This window comes from Nyctibius grandis, chromosome 10, assembly GCF_013368605.1.
Source record: "Nyctibius grandis isolate bNycGra1 chromosome 10, bNycGra1.pri, whole genome shotgun sequence".
NCBI lineage: Eukaryota > Metazoa > Chordata > Aves > Nyctibiiformes > Nyctibiidae > Nyctibius > Nyctibius grandis.
This window is the reverse complement of record NC_090667.1, coordinates 18277998-18297111: the sequence shown is the minus strand read 5'-3', so window position 1 is coordinate 18297111 and position 19114 is coordinate 18277998. Positions and strand designations below refer to the sequence as shown.

Here is a 19114-nt window from a genome sequence, read left to right as displayed (position 1 = left end):
AATTTACAGGTCTTTTTTTGTCCTACTGCTTCAACGTTAACTGGCCAAGCCAAGCCTTGTCAGCTTATTTTGATGGTTTGTTTTAAAGCACGACAACATGCTTAAGAAGCAAGAATTGAGTATATGGCCAAGTTAACATATAGAAATTCAATTATTCAACTCTCATATAGAATAATATGAACATTCCATGTATTGCTTGCACATTCATACTATTTGCCCTATTTAATTTCTTACTTTTTAGTCAAAACTCACATTGTGCCTCATTTGACCTTTTAGTCTAGGATTTCAGAAAGCCAATGAAAACACAGGCTATCTCCCCAAGCTGTGGAAGGAAAAGACCCTACAAGTTTTCATTCTCTCCGTAGAAATAATTCTTTCTTTTGTCATGATGTGAATAAATACAATAATATATACTAAGCGTCTGATTAAAGCTGACAATGAGCATGCTGGGTATTCTATTCTGAGGTTCTGTTAGAGAACTCAATGTAAAGTGGATTTATTTTATGGTTTTAAGTTTATTATTTTATGGCTCTAGATTTATTTTAGACAAATCTAATTCAATTTAATTGAATTTAAGACATTCACTTAAATTTATTTCTTTTATGACTCTATATACAATAAAATAAACCATTTTACCCAGTATGTTGGACAGAAATATTCTTAAGCATTTCCACAATAAACTGCTCAGTTATCATCCATAAATAGGTCACAAACAACAGAATATTATGTATTGTGTACTGCTGCCTAGCTACTGACTATTTTACTGAAATACTACATAATAAAGCATTTCAGCATTGCCATGAACTAAAATTAGACTTTTAGTTCTACTGATTCTTTAGGCTTAAGGCAAGCTTTACAGTAAAAGTGTAATTTACTTTTCTGAAATGGTAAAAAAATAAACCAACCCTTTCACATGATCACAAGAAAGCATTTGTAGAATGTAGCAAATATGTACACAGTTTATTTTCTGTTTAGTCTATTTATATTTTGTTTGTATTTATTTACAAATGTGTATAACATAATTTATAAAAGAAACATTATATTTATTTATATTTTATTGTGTCTGGATGCTGTGAAACTGAAGTCTTGAGGGCTCACATTTTGTCATTCTTTATCTGTCAAACATAATCGATGTTCCACTTGTTATCTTACATACCTTTTCAAGATGAAGGATATTTTCTCCCACCTTACTGTCCTCCAATGTTTCAGCGTGTTTCTCCTCATCTACTTTGTCTGTATTAGCAAACACAGAGGCAACACGGACCACAGGCAGGGGCACGTCTCGTGGGACAAATCTTACAGAGCTTACAGGCATAGTCCACAGTTTAATCTTTTTAAAAGATTTTGTCTTTGCAGAATAACGTGACTCGCAGACATAGACATCCTCATCTCTGAAGTTTTCAGGACACAATTTAAAATATTCCTGCAGATTGAAGAAAAAATATTAATATTTCAGCAACACACACACATACCCCACAGACACACAGTGAACTCCTCATGCTTCATGGATTTCTTCTACGTTTCTATCAGAAACACTTTTAGACTAATAAAGCCTTTCTGCTGAGTTCTTTCCTTCCAGTTTGACATATAAGTTATATTAAAAATTAAAAGCAAACAACAAGAAATCCCACCCTTAGAGAAGAAGCTAAATTCAGTACAGGTTATCATGTGAGAAAAAGTTAGGTTTTATTCGCTTACCAAAATGGTACATTAACAAGCACAAGATCTGCAGCCTAAAACCACTTTTACAAGATTTCTGAGCTTTGACTTGGAAAGAGGACATGACCACTAAGTCTGGGGTGGGGGGGCAGTAAGCTCCATGCTCATTGATATGTGACCATGATACCCACTCATGTACTCAGCAGCTGTAGCATTTTATTCCATACAAACACACTACCTTCAAAAAACTGGCTGAGATAGGTATATTGCAAACAAGCCAAAAATTCTGAGCACAAAGATGATGTGGAATCAAACTTGAGACAGAGATGAAAGACTTCATTCTCTCACCAAGCCATTCAAGTTTCCTTCTCTACCAAACCTAAATCTACATGCTTTTATGGGAAACTTTACGAAGTTACCTGCAATTTCTCTGCTTCATGACCTGAAAAATCAGTTGGCTAATTATCTAATAAGCATATGATTCTACAAACCAACCAGCACCAGGAAACACCATCACTTGAATGAACTACATATCTCATGAAGCAAATGAAGAACATATTATCTGCTTAATAAATTAGTCTGAATAGTCTCTCACCTTGACAAACATGACCACACATTTGCCTAAAATTTTGCTAACAGGAACTTTATTGTAATAGTCACTTTTAAAAACTTCTTTCTCCAAGAATTTTCGTGTTGCAAGATGAAATGTCTCATTTGGTCGATAAAACCAACAGCCATAGAGCCATTTCTCTCCTTTTAAAAAAAAACAAAACAGAGAAGGGAGAAAGAAAGAGAAAAAGATGTAAAATGGCCATTTCTCTAGTGCATGAGCAAGAAAAAACAACTATAGATTGACTGATTAATCAAATAGCCATGTAGTCGTTTATACTGAGAGTAAACTGTTTTAAAACAGGACAAGACTCCTTAACAGTTTCAGGTAAGGAAAACAAGGTTGCTTAAAAAGCCTGCCAATTGCTTTTTTCCCCAGTAAAACCTGACTCAGCAAGATAAAGGATTATTTGAAGAACCTTGGATAACTGGTTTCAAGTTTTTTAAGAACTATTTCTTCCATGTTACACTGTGACAAATTCAAATTGTTAACAATGATTTATAAAGAAGTTACAAATGGGTACTATTTTTCTAAACCAAAGAAGATCTGTAATCTGTAGACTGAGCCAGAATAAAAAGTGCTATTCACTTCCTCCATCACAGACAAATGAACACAAGAAACATTCAACTGGCCAATGGTCCATCTACCCAAATATACTGCATCCAACTGAGTGAGCACGACAGGCTATTAGGAAAACGCACTCAATCTTGGCCACTCTCTGTAACTCATTCCACTCCTTCTACAGGCATTGCATTAGGCGTGTTAGAGAGCTATTCTCCTTATCTGGTTATTATTTGCTGGTTATTCCCTTTATTATTTGGTTTAGACATGTTGTACGTGAACTTGTCTCACTCATTTTTGAACCTGCTGATATAATCTGCCTCCACAAGCTCCTGGGGAAGCCAGGAGGCTCCCTACCCACTTTATTAAAAACCCAAACACTTTCACATGTTTTAATCTGATTTATTCGTGTCAATGAGTGCCCTCTAACTCTAGTACTGCTGTATTTGTTGAATAGTATTTCTGCATTCACCTTATCTACACACTTCATGATTTTGCAGACCTTAATTATATCCTGCCTTACATTTCTCCTCTCTAAATTTAAGAGTCACGGTCTTTTTAACCTGTCCTTGTAACACATCCATTCCATCCCTTTAAAAAAAAAAGTGCAACCAAAATGCTTAACTCCACTACACCCCACTGTAGTTCTCAGCAACTGTATCTTCCAGCATTGCTGAGACTGCACCATGCTTATTTGATACCCTTGCCATATCTCTAGCCTTCCTTACTCTTAAGAGAAGTACCTGCTGCAAACAGAAGGCATCACTAATGAGAAAAAAAACAAAACAGTACTTGTTATGGCTTGATTTGGTCTAGGAGATGCAAGATACAGGTTAATTCTGAAATTTAACAAAGGCAAGTTCTGAAACTGGGTTGTTCTGTGGAACATTTGCAATTAAACGTGCCCAACTTTGGTTCAGATTTCTCAGCACAGAAAAAACCCACGTGTTCTTCTATGCCTAAATTACAGGAGCCCATCCCACTTAGAAGAGCCTATTCTCTGGGATGCTTACGATTTTACGGTAGGCAGAGACAAACACAAAAAAGTGTGTGCTGATCCAAGAACTTTATATTTGTGATATTATTTGGAACAAAGCAACTCAGAAACAAGAAAAATACTTACCAGTCCACACATACTTCTGCAAATAAAATAAATAACATCTACACAGAAAAAGCTCAAATTGGAAGTTTTAAATAGTAATAAGAAGAAGTTTCACCATATTGTTTGCCTATAGCAAAGACATTCTTACCAGCTGAATCTTCCCACAGCCTCTCAATACAGACTATGTGAGGCTGCAAGTTGGCTTCAGCAGGCTCCACATACACATAATCTCCTACATGGTACATGCTGTTCTTGAAGCTGCAATCCTGGCTGTAGGTCCGATGCAAGCTTGACAGCCCAGCTGATCCAGAAGAATCTTCACTCTTTTCAGCTTCTTATTTCAAGAAGAGAAAAACACATGTTAGTAATGCCACATTTCCACATTAGCCAAGATTGCTGATATGAATGCCCTCACCCTTTGCTGAGTGAAGAAGTGCCACATGCAGAAGTGCTACATGATACCTGATGTGTCCCTCTCGCTGACTTCCAGCATGAAGGAAGGGTTTAAGCATGTTTTCTGCTGGTAGCCTTTCTGCTACTGGTGCTGCTGAAGGTTGGGTTTCCCTTCTTCAGATGAATTTTATTGAGCCCTCCCAGTGAGTGAAGAGGAACTCAACGACAGCACTGAGCTCAGAAGCCTTCAGAAAGGCAAGTTTTGCTTTCTTTGGGGTTTTTAGCTCCCAAAGGAAGACAGAAAAAGGGCATCACAGCTGTTGTCCCCGTATAATACTGAGCCTGGTTGGAGCAACCAGACTTTACTGCTGCTGACATTAGTGCTACATGGGAAGATGAACCATGTTAGAAAGACAATTCAAGGACAAAGAGCTAACAGCTCTGCTCCCATCTGTGGAAAGGAGCAATTAGAAAGCTTTATTCATTCCCCTAGACATGCTCCACCATGACTATATGGACAGTAACAGCCAGGAACTGTGAAACACAAAAGACCTTCACAGTAGGTTTCTTGCCCTACAAAACAGTGCAAGCTCATTCCTCTTCACACTCACAGTAGCCAAGTGTAGAAACGCAAAAGGCTTACTTAAATACCATTTCTTTAGCAGTGTTAAAAGCATGATCATAGACACCACCATCAGCACATCAAGAAACCAGTATTTGTCAAAAAGGAAACGACTAGAAGGTGAATTGCAACAGTCATTGCTAAGTTTATTATCAGCAGAAAGCAATACTAAAAAAGTATTGTTTTCTTTTGTAATATCCTTGAAATAAGACTGCTGGTACTCCAATGTGTTCTGATTAAAGAGTCTACATAAGGTTAGTATCTACCTCCATCTCCTTCTTAAAGCCATCTGGCATTGCTGATAAGGATCAAAATAAAATAAATCTCTCATAACTTTAAAATACAGGACCCGTCCTTTCTGTAGGCGAAGCTGCAGCAACAGCAGAGCACATGTCATATGCACAGGTACGTTTTTCAATTAATACATTTAAAATTAATGAAAAGAAAGTAGCTACCTCTCTTCTCCTCCTCTCTTTTGAGCTTATCCTCCTCTATTTCTTTGGGCAGCTTTTCCTTCTTTTCCTTTTCTACATCGTTGTGAAGATGCTTGGTGGTATAGCTGAGAGCAGGTGACAGAAGAATCTCTCCGTTCTTACAAAGTTCATCTCGAATTTTAATAAAGAACTGCTGAAGTTCGACCGCATCCTCATAAATCTCTGAATCAGTCCTGTACAAAAATACATACAACAGGGCAGAAACATAGTTTGTGCAGAGTCAAAAAGGATCCTAAACACATACACATCAATCGCCACACTTAGTGATAAACCTAAAGCTTCACTCTACCAATAGATTTTTGTGCTTACTCATAACGAGCAGCAGACACCAGCGAGTCATGCTCCACCTGCTACTCTGCTGTCAGTTTGTATTGTAGTTTACCTAAAACAGTATTTTTGTTCACACCAGTCCTGAAATACCAGAAAAATCAAAGGTAACTGGTTGCAACCAAAACTACTTGCCACTGGACTCTACAATCTGTTAACTTCTGAATACTTAAGTAATAAAATTATTATTAACAAAACTGACTTAATTACCCGTACTCCTGTTAGTAGATGTTTTAATATCATCTTTTACCTCCTCTCCTTCAGAGTCAAGATCTCACCTGCACATCCCCAAGTACTCTCCCTAATTCAAGTAAAACACTGCAAGAAGTTGCAAGTGTTCATAGTTTTTGCATAATATTACCATAACTCATGCAACTGTGATTACTCCAAAGGAGTAACCCACTAGTCAAGCAGTTAGCGAGCAGCTCCTCATCTTCATTTTTTTAATTTGAAAGTTAGCACAAACTTGGTTTTAATGAGGTGTGCCTGTGGAAGATTAACATCAAAATTATCTCATGGCAGAAACCTAACTTTTTCCTTGTTTTTAAACAAAAGCATGCATTCCACTGAAAACCTGATAGAGCTTTTGAGATTTAGTTTTCTAAACATCCATATCAATGAAAGCAAACACCTTAAAAAAAACTTCAGCCTTTGGGTAATGTTAATATGCAAAACTCATGTGATAAGACAAAGGATACCTGAAAAATACGGCTTCGCTCACCTGTTCATTCTCCTTGCCCTCTCCAGTACCTCAAACATATTCTCCTGGAACAAGTCCAATCTCCTATAGCGATTATTTTCAACATTTTTTCGGATAATATCAAAAGTCAGAGGAGGTTTATTTGGGAAGTTGGGATCAACAGCAGGAATCTCAGCTAAGGAGTCGCTGTAGCATCTGCCCTCATCATCCTGGTGGCTCATAACAGATACAAAGAGGTTATGGATAAGTTCCTGAATTAGCAAAGTGACATTGGGCACGTGAGAATCCTCATCTCCTTCTATTTCTCTTCGGGTTTCAAGCAAAACTTTATGCAGGACCAGAGCATCTTTATAAATCAAAGATTCCGGCTCATTATATGTGCAAGCGTTATTGAACATCATTACAAAGTCCTCTACCATGGAATCAATATCCTGGTATTTATTTGCCATCATATGACTTCTGATCTTTTCCATGTCAACGGGCTTTTTAATGGTTACGTAGTAGTCAGGAAGTTCAGACCGAGATGGCAGCCTCAAGAAGATGGCACTTAGTCGCCTGCCTCGTTTATCTGTGTAATTCTTAACTGCTTCATACACCTCATTCAATTTCTGTTGCATTGGAGTCATGTATTTCGATTTTTTAGGAGAAATGCCACTTTTTCTACCTACGCAGACAAAAAGGAAAAAAAAAAAACACAAAGAAAAAACTCATTACAAAAATAGAGCTTGCACACTTCTTTGTCATCTCCTTTCCACTGGAGAATTGCTTATTGAAGAACCACTTTATGGTATGAGCAGAAGACTCACATCACAGAGCCCATTCCAAGTTGCAGCTTCCTTTGTTTTTCATAATTGTATCAATTTTTTTTTAACATTATTTTTGGCAAACACAGAATCATATGTTCCTATGTGGTCCACCTGGTGAAGGTCTCTTCAGATTTAAGCATCTTTTCCTACCTAATGTTATTAATAACTCCTCTAAATTCAATTTGGTCTTACTAGCTCTACATGAATTTCTCTCTACAGCAGTTAATAATCCAGTCATCACAGGGTTTTTGCTATCACTAAAATTAGGCATTCTAAATATTATCAGATTCCTTCATGACAAGTTTATGCCAAATTAGAGAGGATTATTACAGGTAAAATGTAAAATACAGCCTCCCATGGGATTATCAATCAGATTAGCTTTTTGGTTAATTCAAGATCTCTGTTACTGTACTGCACAGTCTCTGCCTGTGAATTTTCCACTACCCGTACCTTACCTATGAGCTGCACATTTGTATTCTCAAGAGGGCTGTGTGCAGTTATTTTCTTTAAGTCTTTTTGTGCAATTTTATCCTTCTCAGTTTGCTAAGTTCTGAACACATACTAAGGAGACATAAGATTTGAGTAGTAGCAAATGTAGTTTGTGAGGGCAACAGCTCTAGAAACAGACATTGTTGGAAATTTCACTTCTGTGTTTTGCATGGCTTTCAATAATTTTCCAAATAAAGCTCACATTTCTTTTATCATTCTGTGGAAACCCCAGACATTTGACCAGGGAAATTAAGAGCTTTACTCAGGTTGAGAAGCACCTTACTTGTAAGCAACCCCAGGAGCACACATTGTGTGTTAATGAAGTGTCACTGAGCACATAATGCAGCATCTAACATTTGGATAACACCACATGACTAAATGCCATTCATTCCAACCACCCTAAGTTTTCTTTCTTCATTCTAAGTTACTTTTCTTAGAAAACGCTATATGCAACAACTAAATTTTACTACACACACACAAACACATCATTGCTGTCATGGTTTTGAAAATATAATTCTACTTTGCATGTCACTGTAAATTGCAGATCATGTCTTCTAAAAGGAAGATCCGTTAATCTCTATTGTTGGGTTTTCATACGTGTTGAAATGAGGCATAACAATGGATGAGGTTGCCTTACTTAGCTTTAGTTTAGGGGATGCAACATCATCATCTTCAGCTAAGGGTCCCAGTTCTTTCCGTTTTTCTTTAAGGATCTTTTCCAGCATATGGGCATCATTGTATACCTTTAATCAGTAAAGTAATCAAAAAACAAAACAAAACACGGTTTATTGTGTTGAGACTAGTTTAGAACTAGCCTCCAAGAAACATGTAAATGTCAGTTTGAAAAAGCTGAATGCAAAACCAAGTACTTGATTAACAAGAAGGGCTTATTTCTCAAATGTACATTCAATAGACTCATACAGGTAAGCAGAACTGATGAACACCATCTAAATTAGGCAGATATAAATCTTGGACTAGATGATCTTTCGAGGTCCCTTCCAATCCCTAACATTCTGTGATTTAATAAGTTATCCAATTAAGCTGCATTTCTATTCCAAAGACTACAAAACACCAAGGTGCAGTTGTTTTATTCAACTTCCTCATCAAATCATTCTGCTCAGCAATGAAAGACCTCTTGAACTACTGTGATTCCATCAAGGCACACAGGACTAGAACAGTCCTCCTGGGTCTTCAAATCCAACCCCAGTGAACGCAGCCTCATCATAAAGTCCTGCACAATAGCGGATCAAGTTCCTCATTAGAAATAGCTGGAGGTTTCTTACCACCACTCTGTTCCACAACATCATGCTTGCTGGCTGAGAAACATCACAATACAGAAACATCCTACAATATATTTGTAAGTGAAAAACATATTCCTTTCAGACTCCTTTTGCTAGACTAAACAGGTCAGGTCTTCTAGTCTGCTCTCCCACACTCTCCACTTCCATGAAAACAAAGCTGGTTTCTTTCCAACTAAGACATCCCTTCTTAGAGGTTCTGAGCTCCAAATCCCATACCGATGACCATCCACTGTGCAAATGCCTTCCCATGATTAACTGAGGATGAATAATGAGTATTTAGCAACCAGCTTACTTTTTTAAAACCTACTAGGAAACATTCAGCTGACATTCTTTGTAGTGGAGGAACACATTTAGCTAACAGAAGTAAGTGTAACCTTCGCAAAGAAGTGTGTTGCATTTCATGTTTATACAACTATAGACAAAGACAGAATTTAAAACATCAACAGAGAGAAAAAAATCATATTTCTATTTTGGTTCAATAAACAATTATCATAAATAATGTGAGTAACAGTCAAAGCTAAACCATCCTAACATAACTTGTATGCCTGCAAAGAAGCAGACAGGTAAGTGTGACTGCAAAATCAAAACAGTACCTGGGAGCCTTCCTCATTATAATGCCTTGCATTTCGGAACATGAGCTTCATGTCTTCAATCATGGCTTCTTCCCCTGCGTACTTATCATTGCGGATGTTGTGTTCTATCATTTTCAAGTCCATTGGCTCCAGGATAATTTTATAATAGTCTGGATAGTCCTTTTTGGATGGCTTAACCATAAACAGATCACAGAGCCGTCTGCCTGTGCCTGGTTCTCGAGCTTCCAAAACTGCATTGTATAAGATCTTCATTCGTTGCTTTCGTATATTCTTTTTACTGTTAGGTTAAGAAGAACAAAAAGGAAAAGAATAAACATTAGGGGCTCTTTTCCCTACTTCCAACACTAATATAAAAATGACATTAACCTCTACTATGAGAAAACAAGCACCTAAACACACACACAAGAAGTTCAACATTAAGACAGTGTACTAGAAACATAGGTCCATTTGCAAATTATGACAGCATCATAACCAGCAGTCTGCTAAATAAACAGGAAACCAACTTTAAGATACGATTTTTCTCTCATTCACCTTGAGTTTAAGTGTTCTACAGAATAAAACCAACTAGTTTTCAAAAGTGCAAAGGTCAAAAGGAGCTCTAAGTCCAGCTGCAGAGAAAACAGATCAGTTAGGACTAGGCATCTGAATCCAAGACCTCAAGATCTAGTGCGAACAGGGAAAAAACCCTCAGCCAGTATCTTCATGCCTACCTCTGCTGAATACAGAATATCAAAGACTTGAGCTACATATCTCAAAGTAATTCTGTATCTTCTTCAGTACCAGACACAGGAAAAATAAGGACATCAAAAATGTAGAAGAAAGAAGGGTCTGAATTGCTTAAATATCTGTCAACCACAGTCAAATGAAGTTACAAGTCAATAAGCTCACCAAAACTGCAAACCCAGGTAGAAAATGGCCACGTACACGCTATCACCACAAACCTTATAGTCACCCTGTGTGTAGCGATTGTGGCTATCTCAAGAAATGTGACAGCAGAATCAAGACACAGCTTATCAGGCAAACAGCTACGTGTGGCTCCTTGTACATACACTACATGATCTATAAGCAAACCAGATAAGGGAGAGGAAAGCTTATGTTAATAACGTATAATCTCAGCTCAGATACCGTGGCACGCTTAGAAATGTACTCTCTACAAAGCACTTCTAAACCAGCTTCCAAATTGCAATCTTTGTAAGACTTATTCAAGTAGTTATAACTTTGACTATATTATCCGTAAAGACAACAACAACAATCTTCATTTGCAGAATGTGCAAAACATCACTGTGCAACTTGCTAGAAATTAAACTGCCTCACAGATTTTCCATCATCTACATCTTTTCCTCCTACATTTAAAACCTATCTAATCTAGCAGAGCCTCATGCCTCAGACAATTCTTGCTCCTTCATGAGGTCAGCAAAATAACTCATGAAAATTAACGTCACAACATGTGAGAAAATTCAAAATGTATCTTCTATAGGTTAAAAACTTTTTTCTGCATTATCTCCACTGCTCGTAACTTAGTTAGTGGTTCACACTAGCACATCAGCAATGCCAGAACAGACATGCTTCCAAATTCAACATTTTAACATGTTTTGAAGTTTTAATATTTAGTTCAACAAAAATAGGTAAAGCAAAACCAAAGCAGAAATAGCAGAAGGCCTGACAACGCTCAAGATTCTGCTCATGCATCTAATACATAAAAGGGGACATTCAAACAACTTTCTTCTGTGTCACTATTATTTTCCCAATGGAACAAATTTTGCCTGGGTTATTAGTTTGCCTTTTCAGCAACACTTTGGAATTCCTCTCAGTGCTTCGCTTCCACTATCAGCAGCATTTACAATCTTCTTTTACTTCCTATCATTCAGCAAGTGAAACTGATAACAAGTATTGAACTGACAACATCAAAAGCATTTTCAGGTTCTCTTCAGGCATGAAGAAAATAAAATCATTTTGATTTCACTTACCTATGAACACAACTTTTTCTCTTTTACTATTCTTAGATGACAAGGCCTGACAGATTCTTTCTTTCAAACATTTCAGTATTTTCTTGCACAAGGTGATCAAAAGCAACATAGGGTTAAAAGGACACTGATGACAGTTTGACTTGCTTGATTAGGTTAGTAGTTCTCTTTGAATCTGAAGATCACAAAACCAGCAATTTTTGCAGTTGTTCCTTCCTGATCTTCATTCAGTACTGTGGTCTGTCTTACCATTCTGTTACTTTTCTTCTTCCTAGCATCTCTAGACTGTACCACCTCCTAAATCCATGTTAACATTTTCTCTCTGCAGATTTTTTAGAGTGTACGTTGTTGCACTTACTTCATTGCTCTTAACTGAATCTTTGCTGATGCTCTGTTTCATTCTCTTCCTCCCCTCCCAACTGCTGTCACTTTGACAAAACAAAGCACTAAAAATACAGGAAGCTGAAGGTCATGAGCAGCACCAAAGAAAGATGCTGAATTACAGTTTTACACAGGCAGTTGCTGCTATTGCAATAATATTACCAGAAGTTGGAACTTATTTCAGATGATACCATGAGATCATCTTGAGTGCCATCACGCGACACATATGGGACAATCAGTCCAGGCGATCAGGCCCAGTCACCATGGGTTTATGAAAGGCAGGTCCTGCTTGACTATCCCGATCTCCTTCTATGATAAGGTGACCTGCTTACTAGATGAGGGAAAGGCTGTGGATGTTGTCCACCTAGACTTCAGTAAAGCCTTTGACACCGTTTCCCACAGCATTCTCCTGGAGAAACTGGCTGCTCATGGCTTGGATGGATGTATGCTTTGCTGGGTAAAAAGCTGTCTGGCTAGCTGGGCCCAAAGAGTTGTGGTGAATGGAGCTGAATCCATTGGCGGCCAGTCACAAGTGGCATTCCCCAGGGTTCAGTATTGGGGCCAGTTCTCTTTAATATCTTTATCAATGATCCAGACGAGGGGATTGAGTGCACCCTCAGTAAGTTCGCAGATGACCCCAAGTTGGGCGGGAGTGTTGATCTGCTGGAGGGTAGGAAGGCTCTGCAGGGGGATCTCAACAGGCTGGATCAATGGGTCAAGGCCAACTGTATATGAGGTTCAACAAGGCCAAGTGTCAGGTCCTGCACTTGGGGCACAACCCCATGCACTGCTACAGGCTGGGGGAAGAGTGGCTGGAAAGGTGCCCGGCAGAAAAGGACCTGGGGATCAATAGCCTGCTGAGCATGAGCCAGCAGTGTGCCCAGGTGGCCAAGGTGACCAACAGCATCCTGGCTTATATCAGAAACAGTGTGGCCAGCTGGACTAGGGAAGTGATCTTCCTCCTGTACTCGGCACTGGTGAGGCCGCACCTCGAATCCTGTGTTCAGTTTTGGGTCCCTCACTACAAGAAAGACATTGAGGTGCTGGAGCGAGCCCAAAGAAGGGCAACAAAGCTGGTGAAGGGTCTAGAGCACAAGTGTGATGAGGAGCAGCTGAGGGAACTGGGGGTGTTTAGTCTGGGGAAAGGGAGGCTGAGGGGAGACCTTCTCGCTCTCTACAACTACCTGAAATGAGGTTGTAGTGAGGTGGGTGTTGGTCTCTTCTCCCAAGTAACAAGTGATAGGACAAGACAAAACGGCCTCAAGTTGCGCCAGGGGAGGTTTAGATTGTATGTTAGGAAAAATTTCTTCACCGAAAGGGTTGTCAAGCATTGGAACAGGCTGCCCAGGGAAGTGGTAGAGTCACCATCCCTGAAGGTATTTAAAAGATGTGTAGATGTGCTGCTTAGGGACATGGTTTAGTGGTGGACTTGGCAGTGCTGGGTTAACGGTTGGACTTGATGATCTTAAAGGTCCTTTCCAACCAAAATTATTCTATGATTCTATGACACAGACTAGAGAAACTATCACTTGTTGGAGTGAAATACATCACTAACATTAATTACACAACAGCTATCGCTGTTAAATAATACTTTCCATAAACCATCATTATTGCTCACTACAAGAGTACACTTTAAATCACTGTGAATTTGGTTTACATTACAGTATCCAGAATAATCAACCTATTATACTCAGTTTATCTATTTGTCAAATACCCTCTTCGGCCCAGCCAAATTCAGAAGGGAGAGAGAAGCAGTCCTCTAACATTAATGATGAAAACTCCTCAAGCAGAGTTCAGGTCATGGAAAATGAAAATATTTATGCCAGGAGACTTGAACAAATAAAAATAGAGTAATACCATAAACTTTCAAAAAATTAATTCAACTACAGTGTTAACTTCAATTGTATTCTGAAATTGCTATCCAAATTACATAAATAGTCATATATTGGAGAAGCAGTAAAAAAGAAGTAATAATTGCTAACAACCTGTGAAGACAGTCAACAGACCAGGCTAAAAAAAATAACACACAAATAAAAGTCCTGAAATCCACTGACAAAATTACCGAATTCAGTGCAACTACAGTGTCCATGCCACTTAGTGAACTGAAGTTATGTTGACAACTGCCAGCTACTAGGCCAAAAAAGGAAAACAAAGTCAGCAAATAGTTTTAAATTAATTAGAACCAACACTTAATGAGTTTAAGTTTCAGAAATTACACAACTGTTAAAAACCATGGCTTAATATTCTCTTTAACAAATAAAAGATGTAGCAATGTCATTGTCTGCAGCAACTACAGAACTGCATACCTTTTCCTTTTTGAGCTTCCAGTATCAGATGTCGCAGAAGAAATCATACTGTCCCCATCCTCAATGTCATCTCTCCTAGCAAGCTCCTTCTTCTTTGCCTGAGAAAAGCACAAAGCCCTGAACCAAACTCACTGCTGGACATTCCAGAACAATATTAAATATCAGAACAGATCAGACGCACAAAGAAAGTGCAACTACAGGTTTTGAGACTAAACCACCATCAAAATATTTCCAGTGATTTATTTAATACAAGTTGGCTGACATAAAATAGCAGCATAATTCTTTTTAACTGTCAGAAAAATTTTTGAGGAATCAATTTGAAAGCAACGCCATTTCAGACTGCAGCATTTAGCTGGAACACTTCATGAAATTTGAAGTGTTTTATTTTAGCATCTTCCAATTACCTGCGAACCCTAAAAAAAAAATCCACGTCATGAATCTTCTCACAACTTAATTGGGTTAAAAGTCATAGTGAAGAATAAAAGTGACCAAAAGAAATCACAGAAGGCAGCAGGTGTGCTGAAGAAAAATCACCCTGTAATGCTCTTCATTCCCATACTTCTCCCTAAGCAAGAAAATACTACTGCAAATACAGGTTTAGTTAAAAATTATTTTGGAAAAATATTCATTAGGGAAATAAATTCACGTGGGAAGTTATATCCTTTTGATTGTTCTACTCCACATACCTGCATAACCTGCTGCATTTTCAGTACTCTTTTATAGATGGCAGAATTGGGAACATTGTAGCGCTTGGCATTTTCAAACATCAGGTTCAGATCAGCCTCCAACTGATCTAAAGTTTCATATTCATGGTTCTTCAGTTTGGTTCTGCAAAAGAATATCTGATTGGTATTTCTCAAGTTACACATTGCAAAACAGTTCTTCAACATCTTCATTTTCACAATCAATTAATATCCAAAGAGCTCTAATTACAGGAATGTGTTTTCTTTTTCTGATGCTGCAGTAGCATCTTCCAATTGTACTACATTAGGCAAACATATCTCCTCTTAAACAATGATTTTAATAATTCTGAAAGCTGCCCTTTTGAAAGCTGTGCAGACTGAAGTGCTGTTTTCATACTCAGATGAGAGGTGGAACAGATGAGGCAGAAGCACAACCTGCTGAGACTACTCCAGTACACCGCAGCTGTGACCTGTAGGGCCTGGGTATGATGTCAGTGCGAGGGGTTAGCTCCGCACAGCCATGAACACTGCCTTCCCTACACAACATCAATTCCACTCATCTTCAGAGAGAACCAAAAGTGGCCAGCACCTCTCATACTAACCCACTCCAATTTTTGCCTTCTCTTAAAACCATCTGGTTGTTGATTGGTGCTACCCCTTGAAGAGCACTTCACGTGAAAAGAGTTAGAAAAATATTAACGTTAAAAAAAAAGTAATTTTTCATATGCTAAACAGATGAAATCAGCGCACTAAGTTTGCCAATAACTTGATGTGTTTTCTCATATTACCTTGCACAAGTGGTGAAAATTCTAGTCAACTTTTTTAAACTTTCCAACCCCTCATTAAACAAAACAGAAAATAGTAATCAGCAAAAAGAAACTCTTTTCACAACTGCAAAACACATTTGTCCTGCTCACACCTCTTTCCTGAACCATTTGCCTGTCACATGGTTACGCACCACCTTTTAACCTGATCACCACCTTTAAGCCTAGCCTGGAGGTATTTTAAAGACCTGTAGATGTGGTGCTTAGGGACATGGGTTAGTGGTGGCCTTGGCAGTGCTGGGTTAACGGCTGGACTCGATGATCTTAAAGGTCCTTTCCAACCAAAACGATTCTATGATTCTGTGATTCTGTATTTCTTTTTCATTTCTTTCAGATCTGAAGAACTAGTATGACCTCAATGACTAAGAAAAGCAAAGAACAATTTTGGACAAACATCCCAAATGCAAGATATGGAGAAAATTACTTGTTGCCATTCTCATTTAAAATGACCCATTTTAGGGTCATGTATCTTTTTTAAGACTTTAAGACACCAGTATCTTGCAAACCTTTATGCATTATTTTTTAATTATTTTTAATATTTCCAACTGAAGCAACAGATAATCAAAAAGTTTTCCTGTCAGCTTCACTCACTCTGCCATTCCAAAAAAAGAAGAGTTACTAATATAATTTTCATTAGATTTGTAAAAAATACAAATAATAATAATAAAAAAAACAAACACAGACCCCCTCGCCCCAAAGCAAAAGCATTTGGGTACCTATTAAATTGCCATGAAGAAAAGTCAAAGTCAGTCTCCATTTCTACCTTGTAAAAATCCAGCAACAATTATTTGCATATGTTAAGGAATATGTGACTGGTATTAAAAAAGTAAAAAAAAAAAAAAAAAAGCCCATTCAATTCAGGGTTATTTTGCCCTAAACCACTAGCATATGATGCACAGGCTCATAAATACTGAGGATGTAAACACTGAGTCTACTTCATGCTCTTGCCCCTGTCTAGTAACAAACACTATAGCCACCTTACATCTTCTCCAGCTACTTTGAACACTCTCTGGTACAGAAAGCAAAATCTATAGAGTAAAATGTATGTAATTAATTCTTGTAGTCCAACAAAAATATTGACAAGCCATCACAGGACTTCAGCACACAAACACTTGTTGGTGTTACAAAAGCTAATACATCATTAAGAGAATACTCAAGAAAACATAGAATAGAAAGGCTTAAAAAACTTGCAGCAAAAAACCCAACTAATAAGCCCATATTTATCAAAAGCATCAAAAGTGAGTTTTATTTTTTTCAAAACAGAATTATTTAAGAACATTCTAATTTCTCAAGGCACATAGGGTAATTAAGTGTGTAAATAAGCAGTAATTTCCTTGTTTACTGATCTTATTACAAATGTTTATAAAACAGACTCAAAATTTCAAAGGATTAATGGAAAACAAAAACAATGTCTAAAGGCAGTTCTGCATCTTAGAAAAAGGTACCTAAGTCAGCTAAACTACTTTAGAGATTAAGATCATTAAAAAAAAAAACCTCAAAAAGGAAGTCCTGTGTAGAAATCAGTTAAGGAGCAGCACCAGAGAGAAATGCTCACCAAGGGACTTTTTTCTCCCCTTGGATGTAGATGGCATCAGCACAATTTGTTTCCAAGTGACAACTCATACTGATAAATTGCAGAATTAGGCTCTAACTAAGGATCTAATAAAGTGAAGACTACCACAACTGCCTTGGATTTGAATATTAAATACTTAAGACAAATGTCCAAAATGTCTCAGTGCTTTTTACTGACAAAGACAACTGCTGGAGGACAAGGAATCATTCTTGTGCAACTCTGGCATGTTTGCCTTCTTCCAGAGAACTAAAGTTTTGAGAGCTTGGACAGCAGGAAGAATAACAACTGTTAAAGTTTCTAGTCTTCCAATTAATTTAATAAATTAGAATTACAGAATTGCAAGTTCACATTTTGATTGCTGTTGCATGAGATCTGGATTCGGCTTTCTGAAAGAGTAACCTAACGGACTGCATCTTAACTGAAGTACCACTTCTTAAATCCAAATTGTTTCTCCGTGCTGTCACTTGGTGCTACTCCTCTTTATTTGGAGTCGTTCTGTACCGAACTTAAAACTGCCCTGAAATAATCGCTGAAGGTCTAGCATTACACTGACTAAAAAACTCAACATCAGCCACTGTCCTCCTGAGATATTAAAGCCAACAGACACCTCTATATTCTTAGCACATATAAATTCAGAATCAATGAAGTAACACTGTCAGTGTGATACTGTAAATCAGATTTACTGATTAGTAATGTATCCTGATCCTGCTCAAGCAAATTCTGTATGTTTAGGTGCCAGCTTTATCAAACTGAGGAAAAGGGAATTTGCCATAGCCTTTGAAGCAGAACAAATTCAGAGCAAGCTGCAGGCAGAACAAGCAAAGCAACAGTGTTTCCTACAGAATATATCCTGCCTGCAACAATTTTCTTTTTACAAAAAGAGAATTCTAAATTGGTCCCCCACAATTTCATGATATGGTAAAAGAAACTGGCAACTCTTCATACCAGCAGATCCCAAGCCACTTGACCCTCCTCCCAGAGACAAGAGATGCAGCTCATGCAGACCCCAGAACACCACTATCACATGCTTCATCTAAAAATACATCCCTTATTCCGCATAGCCTCAGTATTCCACGCTTAGCTTCATCTGCAGTGACCTATGCACAGTACAATGCAGCAGTCTAACTTGGAAGCACCAAAAAGCGGAGGAAAACATACAGTTTCCATTAGTCTTAAATACACCGTTCTACATGCACAGATTCTCTGCTTTCTTGTGACTCTGTAGAAAACAAAATCTTTAAGCTGATGGAGGTGAGGACCCCAGTAGCTCACAAGTGAAGAAAAGCAGCTTATTATATCTTACTCCTTTAAATCTTAACCTATAGCCAAAAGAGGAAACATTGTTTTAAAAAGGAAGGATGACGTATCATCCATACTCTCTTACCAGGAAATAAAACCTTGCTTCTATCAACATTTATTTATCCACAACCAAATAATCAAGGTCAGCCCACCTGATTTTAAGCAAACAACCTACATTCATAGTTGTATTCATGAAAGGCCTGACAACAAAAGTAAAAATCAAGACTTAGCCCATATGGTTTGGAAAGACAGACAACTGCTAACCACACATATGAAGAACGAAAAATGCACAGGCACGAAAGCAATCCTGTTCTAGTCTGCAAATAACCTCCTACCTCACCACCCTCTTCAATGCACTTGCTGTCAGCAAACAATAGGATGATTAGTTAAGAAGGTTATTCACAGAAGTACTTGGAACAGATTTACT

At 37.9% G+C, this 19114-nt stretch overlaps 1 protein-coding gene across 17 annotated transcripts in view; it reads right to left on the bottom strand.

The window, feature by feature from the left end:
• PBRM1 (polybromo 1) overlaps positions 1-19114 on the bottom strand; it is a 67389-nt gene that overhangs the window by 23251 nt on the left and 25024 nt on the right. For all 17 annotated transcript variants that reach the window (XR_011048851.1, XR_011048850.1, XM_068409033.1 and 14 more), the window contains 9 exons: positions 14995-15136; positions 14309-14406; positions 9658-9934; positions 8401-8506; positions 6490-7132; positions 5403-5614; positions 4081-4266; positions 2255-2412; positions 1157-1423 (listed from right to left, as the gene is read on the bottom strand). Coding sequence is in view for 15 of the 17 variants with exons in the window: in XM_068409033.1 (XP_068265134.1) it covers positions 1157-1423; positions 2255-2412; positions 4081-4266; positions 5403-5614; positions 6490-7132; positions 8401-8506; positions 9658-9934; positions 14309-14406; positions 14995-15136 (2089 nt within the window). In the remaining 2 variants the exon portion in view is untranslated. The remainder of the gene's footprint in view (positions 1-1156; positions 1424-2254; positions 2413-4080; positions 4267-5402; positions 5615-6489; positions 7133-8400; positions 8507-9657; positions 9935-14308; positions 14407-14994; positions 15137-19114) is intronic.